This window comes from Salvelinus alpinus, chromosome 7 (assembly GCF_045679555.1).
Source record: "Salvelinus alpinus chromosome 7, SLU_Salpinus.1, whole genome shotgun sequence".
Lineage (NCBI taxonomy): Eukaryota > Metazoa > Chordata > Actinopteri > Salmoniformes > Salmonidae > Salvelinus > Salvelinus alpinus.
In genome coordinates this window covers 55,598,704-55,605,851 of record NC_092092.1, presented here as the reverse complement: position 1 = coordinate 55,605,851, position 7,148 = coordinate 55,598,704, and the positions used below count along the sequence as shown (strand labels likewise).

Sequence of the window (7,148 nt, the reverse complement as noted above, 5' to 3'; positions counted from 1 at the left end):
TTCTCCCTGAATAATCCCCGTTACCTATTGTTGTGGCACACTTTAAAACTACATCTTTGGGTTGGTCCTCCCGGCATCTGGAATCAATGGGCCCTCTGTGTCGTGAGTGGACATCCTGGATGCAGAGAAGGGGCAGCACTTGATTTAGGGAGGGGTGAAGAGGAGGGGTGGGGGAATGTTTTTGTGTGAGCTGAGGAAAAAGACGCAGTTTGGGTGAGGGGCGGGCTATCAGGGGCAGTCTGTCTACCGAGACGAGACACAGACGGCAGGAGCGCGCGACAGAGCAGAGCGCACAGCAACACAAGCGGAGCTGCGCCTTTTCTCCTCGCTCAGATTTCCAGACACACACTAACACACAGAGACCGTGTAAGTGGATGTATGCAACAGATCCGTCTACGATAGCAAGAAAAAACTGCATTTGAGTTGGTGTTCTTTGTTGTAAAATCGAAGCTAAAAAGAAAGCTGTGACCTGGTTCATCTTGGGTTCTCAAATCTCCATCTTTTAAGTCGATTTGTGCGACTTTTCCCCGACGGTGACTTACTGGTGGGATTTAACATGCCAGACTTTTGAGAAAGCATATTTTTCAGACCTTGCTCCTCTGTGGAACTGTAGCCCTAACCTGGGTGCTGAAGATGGGTGCCAAAATGAATACACCCAGAGTGAATATAGTATTTTCCACTGCACTATTATTATTTTTGGTTGGAATTATGCAGGACGTTTCTGGTAAGAATTTGAAATATAAAGTTTATGAAGAGCAAAAAGTGGGCACAGTGATTGCAAGGCTAAAGGAAGACGTGGCGGGTGTTCTTTCTAAATTACCGAGTTCAGTGTCCTTTCTGTTCCGTGCTATGCAGCGGGGGAGCACTCCGTTTCTGTCGGTTCGGGAGGAGGACGGTGAAATCACCATTGGGACCAAGATTGACCGGGAGAAGATTTGTGAAAAGAACCTCAACTGTTCCATCGAATTTGACGTTATCACTCTGCCTACTGAATACCTCCAGCTCTTCCACGTCGAGGTGGAAGTCTTGGACATTAACGATAACTCGCCACAGTTCTCTCGTGCCATCATACCCATTGAGATCTCCGAGAGCGCATCTGTGGGAAACCGGATCCAGCTGGACAGCGCCACGGACCCAGACGTGGGAGATAACTCCCTTTACTCTTATTCCCTGACACCGAATCACTTTTTCAAAATCGATATTAGGACCAGAACCGACGGTGCCAAATACGCAGAGCTTGTTGTGGTGAGAGAGCTGGACAGGGAGGTGCAGTCCAACTACCAGCTGCAGCTAACGGCCTCGGACAATGGAGTCCCCCCGAAGTCCGGCTCCACTTTGCTCAAGATAAGCATCTCGGACTCCAATGACAACAGTCCGGCTTTTGACGAGCAGGCTTACGTTATTAATCTCATGGAAAACTCACCACTAGGGAATCTACTGATTGATTTAAACGCCACAGATCCGGATGAGGGCACAAACGGTAAAATAGTTTACTCTTTCAGCAGTCATGTCTCTCCCAAAATACTGGAGACGTTTAAAATTAACCCTGAAAATGGTCAAATCACTTTGATTAAAAAAGTGGACTATGAATCTACGTCATCTTATGAGCTGGACATTCAGGCACAGGATCTGGGTCCCAACTCCATCCCTGGACTTTGTAAAATCGTCATCAAAGTGGTGGACGTGAACGACAACAAACCGGAGATCAACATTAACCTGATGACTCCTGGCAAGGAGGAGGTGGCCTACATCTCGGAGGGCGCGCCAGTGGACACCTTCATAGCACTGGTGCGCGTGGATGACAGTGACACGGGGCTCAACGGTGACGTGGTGTGCCGCCTGCACGGCCACGGTCACTTCCGGCTGCAGAAGACCTATGAGAAGAATTACATGATCCTGACCAACGTGTCTTTGGACAGAGAGAAGAGGTCAGAGTACAGTCTGACAGTCATAGCTGAGGACCGCGGCTCTCCAAGCCTCTCCACAGTCAAACACTTCACTGTACAGGTGTTGGATGAAAACGATAACCCGCCTCGCTTTGAGAAGAGTCGCTACGAGGTCTTCAAGTCAGAGAACAACTCTCCAGGGGCCTACCTGATGACAGTGGTAGCGTCCGACCCTGACCTGGGCACTAACGGTCAGGTGACCTACACGGTGGTGGAAGCTCTGGTCCAGGGAAGCCCCATCTCCACCTACGTCACCATCGACCCATCCAACGGCGCCATCTACGCTCTACGGAGCTTCGACCACGAGGACGTTAGCCGCATCGCCTTCACCGTCCAGGCACGCGATGGAGGGAACCCCGCCCTCTCCACCAACGCCACCGTCCTCCTGACCGTGCTCGACGATAACGACAATCCGCCCACCATCCAGTCCCCACCCCTACGGAACCACACCGCTGATCTACCTCTCTGGAGACACGCCTCCGCCGGTCAGCTGGTCACCATCATTAAGGCCACCGACCGCGACACCGGTGCCAACGGCGAGCTGAGCTGCTCCATCGTCGGGGGCAACGAGGAGGGCCTGTTTGTGATGGACGCACGGCGATGCGAGCTGCGGACCAATGGCAGTCTGGAAGGGGTTCCCAAGGACGTGCTGGAGATCAGGGTGGAGGTGCAGGACAGGGGCACCACTCGCCTGTCCACGGGGGCCCTCCTCCGCCTTTCCCTTCAGGAGAACATGGACATCCTGCCCCCAGACCTCCCCACGGGCCCAAGCCAGCCACCGCTGGACCTCTCCCTCATAATCATCATCTCCCTGGGGGCTGTGTGTGCCCTGCTGCTGGTGGTCATGGTGATGTTCACCACGGCACGCTGCAACAGGGAGAAGAAGGACCCACGCAACTCGTACAACTGCAGGGTGGCAGAGAACACGTACCAAAACCACCCGAAGAAGCCCTCTAGGCAGATCCATAAGGGAGACATCACCCTGGTTCCCACCGTCAACGGCACCCTGCCCGTTCGGGCACACCCACGCTCACCTTCTGCTTCGCCTGTCCCGGAGAGGGGCACCATGGGCAGCCGGCAGAGCCAACACAGCCGCCAGTCGCTTAACAGCCTAGTCACCATCTCCTCCAATCACGTCGCAGAGAACTTTGCTCTGGAACTGGCCCACGCCACGCCCCCTGTCGAGGTAAGAAGAAGAGAGAGAGAGAGAGAGGGTTTAATTTCATACCCTAAGTCCTAAGTGATGTATTACTAGATGGTTATATGAATATGTTTTCTGCTAATGATAGTCTTTGAATCTCTTAAATGCCTTTGGAATAAAATAGACTACCATCAACTATGGATCTATAGAATAAAACATGACTGAGTTAATTAAGCTTTGCCTCATATTATGGTGATATAGAAATGTAATGATGTTTATAATTAGGATTTTTGCGTTACATATTTTCTATTTGTGTGCCCCACGTTGTGTTATGTTCAGTACGCCGTCCCTTATTTCCCATGATCATCTCATGTTTTAGAACTCGTCATATCAACCTTCATCCAGCTCATGTGTCCTTATGCCTGTCTGTTCCCATCAGTATTCATTCATTCATTCATTTTCCCTTTTTATTTTCCCCTTTATTTTCACTTTCCTTTCTTTTTTTTCTTTTTTTCCTTCTTTTTTTTGGATTGTAGCAAGTCTCACAGCTTCTGTCCATGCTCCATCAGGGCCAGTACCAGCCAAGACCCAGTTTCCGTGGCAACAAATACACCAGGAGCTACAGGTACCTACATCTTAAAATAAACACACCCGAAGGGAATCAGAATGTATGTGTTTAAGAATGTGTGCATAACTCAGTAAGGCTCTAAGGCATATCCTACAATGCTTTACATATTCCTATAAAGCTTGTGGTGCTATTCCCTCTTAGGCCTATATGTGCCTTGTTCTATTTTAGAACTCAACCTTAAGAATTGCATGCAAAAGCCTCCACTGCACTTAGTTTTGATACATGCATAAGCCTTGAACCATCCTCCAATGTGGTTTTCTATGAAAGTTCAACCATCATTTCTTCTCACCGTCTCCAGGTATGCTCTAAATGACATGGATAAGTTTAGTCTGAAGGACAGTGGTCGTGGTGACAGCGACGCTGGGGACAGTGACTACGAGGCAGGGAGAGAGTCTCCCATCGACAGGCTCCTGGGTGAGGCCTTTACTGAGCTATACCACCCTGACGGCCAACACAGACCCCATCCACAGCATCCGCATGCAGGTATACACCCCTCACCTCGTTTCAAACCCGTCACCCCCATCACCACTCTCCACCGATCCAATATCAACTCCCTTCCTCTACATGTCCCTTCTTTACTGACCTCTACCAACACACTGCATGCAGGTATACTATTCTCACCCCTTTCACAATATCACTCCTCTCACCCATCTTAGCCCTTACCCCTACACTACAGGCCTCCACTGAGCTATCCCCCATCACACCACCTCACCCCTTCCACTCTCAATCACCCCTCATCCCCAACACCTCTGACAGATTCACTCCCCAGCTGCTTATCAGCACAGTGACTGGGTGGGACTGTGGAGGGAGAAAATAGGGAGAATTATCACCCGTTTCTCTGATGAGAAAAAGCTCTCATCTCCTCCACAACACAATTATTTCAGAGTGCGATCAGGCAGCCAGGCAGGCAGGTGAAGAGGCAGGTTGGAGTGGTTTATCGACAGCTTTGAAAGGCGTTTTTTGTAAATCAGTCCGGTTAATCTTTCATCAGCGGGGGAGCCAATCTGCTGCCTGCCTGCATGGCCGCGGCTGCTGTTTTTCTAATGTTCCCCAATGCACTCTTCCTTCATCAGCTCTAAGATGTATTACAAATGGTCCTTTTATGGTAATGAGAGCGTAATGAAGTCCCTGAATAGTATGAGTGAATAACCAGCGCTCTTTAATGAAGGCTTTAACTTGGCATATTTGATTTGTCTAATTTATTCTTCAGAGATTTTTCATTTGAAGATTTAATATTGAATAGACGTGACATGAAAGGGAAAAATGCAGCCTTTTGAATGAGTAATAGTGGCCATTGATCTGGCCTAGTGAATTGTCCCGACATGTTAATTGCATGTTATAGGTAGTATGCTCTCGCCCACAGAGTGCTGTGCAATCTAATTAGCTTAGATTTCAACCCATGTTTGAACCCAGATCACACAACTGTGTTTAAAGATGAATGGATATCAAATGTTTGATGTTATTAAAAGACTGTATGAAAGACAATCTCTCATCTCTTCCCTTCAAAACCACTCTCCAATTCTATGCCTGCTCATCACCATCTCCCCTCATCACAAGTCTATCAACAAAAGAACAGTAATACCCAGAACAATCTATGGTGTGTGTATGTTTAAATGCATGGCCACATGGGGCCAACCTTCTATGTATTTCATCTATGCAGTGCCTTGTGACTGTATCCATGACCATGTCTCTCTCTCCCTCTCTCTCTGTAGCGATGAGACTGTGCACTGAGGAGTGTCGTGTCCTGGGTCATTCTGACCAGTGCTGGATGCCTCCCCTGCCCTCCCCAGCCTCCTCTGACTACCGCAGCAACCTCTTCATCCCAGGAGATGACCCCCGCCAGGCCAGAGACCCCGAGCAGCCCCCACAGTCCTCCGACCCCGCCCACCCTCATGCCCAACGCAGCAACCAGAGCTTCTCCACCTTTGGCAAGGACAACCAGGAGGGGGCCGAGGAGGGAGAGGCGGAAGATGGGGGAGAGGAGGGGGAGGACCTCTGTGGAACCACCTCCCTGCTGTCAGAGATGAGCAGCGTGTTCCAGAGGCTCCTCCCCCCATCGCTGGACTCCTACGTCCAGGTCAGTGAGACCCAGAAGGGAGGTGCGAGTGTGGGGGGTGTAAGTGTCCCAATGACAGGGTCACTGGACAGGAGGAGGGGTCACTTGCCAGGTAAGCCCAGTGCTGCAGCCCACCAGCAAGGTGTGGCAGCGTGGGCTGCCAACACCCACTTCCAAAACCCCGGATCTAGCATCGGGCCCTCAGGCCATCCACACCCCCAGAACGGCAGCTACCACACCCTCAAACCCAGCACCAAGCTCAGCCCCCAGAACAACCACAAGAACCAGGTCGTTGGGCACGGACAGCACGCCCCCACCCCCAAGAACAGCCCTCTCCTCACTGCCCTGGTTAGCCCTACCCTGGTGGTACCCTCCCTGGCCCCTGCCCCTGCCCCCATCCCTGTCCCTGTCCCCCTCCCGGGGCCTTGTGGTAAGTGGCTCCCAGCCATGGAGGAGATCCCAGAGAACTTCGAGGAGGATGAGTTTGACTCGGTGCTGGGGCAGCTGGGACACCTGCAGGGGAAGAGGAGCGACAGCCGCCATGAGTTGATGGACGCCAGCGAGCTAGTGGCTGAGATCAACAAACTGTTACAGGACGTCCGGCAGAGCTAGACATTCTTAAATACCCTCCACTCAACACCTTTGAACTCTGACCTCCAACTTTCTGACTTCCTGTCAGGAGTCCTGCCATGTGTATGGAGGGGGAGCTGAGGAGTCTGGGTAGGAAAAAAGAAAAGAGAAACAAACTAAAGACATAGACCTGCAATTGTCATTAGAGTTGCATTTCTAACGTATTTGTGTTTTGTGAATGCTAAATATCCAAATAATGTTTGTATTTTCTGGTTTGGTACACAATGTACACAATGTGACTGTATTTATCTTTGTATTTTAAAAATACATTTGTATTCTTATATTTATTTAAAAATATGTATATAAACTTAATCAATCAGAATTATATTTTTATATATTGAATGCATGTTAAATGGGAGAAAAAAAAAATCAAGATTTTGACATGCAACTGAAAATCTACATATTTAATATTGTCTTTTGTGAAATGTTTTTTATGTCACTATTATTATATGTATACGTGAATATATTCATTATTGGACACAAGTCTTTGTGGTGCATTGTGGGAACGTGTGGAGAAACACAAATAAAGTGGAAGACACAGAACTAATATGAGTTTGTCTCTGTTTAATCTTTGACTAATGTTGTCATTCTATTAGAGGAAGGATGTCTGAGACAGATCTATTAACTACACTGAGATAAAATATAAACTCAACATGTAAAGTGTTGGTCCCATGTTTCATGAGCTGACATCAAAAATCCCAGAAATTTTCCATACGCACAAAAAGCTTATTTCTGTTGCCAGAGAAA

General features: G+C 49.0%; 1 protein-coding gene across 3 annotated transcripts; it reads left to right on the top strand.

The window, feature by feature from the left end:
* The first annotated feature begins 250 nt into the window (after positions 1–250).
* LOC139581243 (protocadherin-18-like) lies at positions 251–6,948 on the top strand. Of its 3 annotated transcripts, none has more exons than XM_071410802.1 (4): positions 251–3,132; positions 3,657–3,712; positions 4,014–4,198; positions 5,428–6,948. In XM_071410802.1, exons 1-4 carry the CDS (start codon positions 634–636, stop codon positions 6,381–6,383), a joined length of 3,696 nt encoding a protein of 1,231 aa, XP_071266903.1. In that variant the 5' UTR covers positions 251–633; the 3' UTR covers positions 6,384–6,948. The 3 variants fall into 3 exon arrangements, with proteins under 3 accessions (XP_071266903.1, XP_071266904.1, XP_071266902.1); XM_071410803.1 differs by having other exon boundaries at positions 3,624–3,712; positions 4,014–4,129; XM_071410801.1 differs by having other exon boundaries at positions 3,624–3,712.
* Positions 6,949–7,148: the final 200 nt, after the last annotated feature.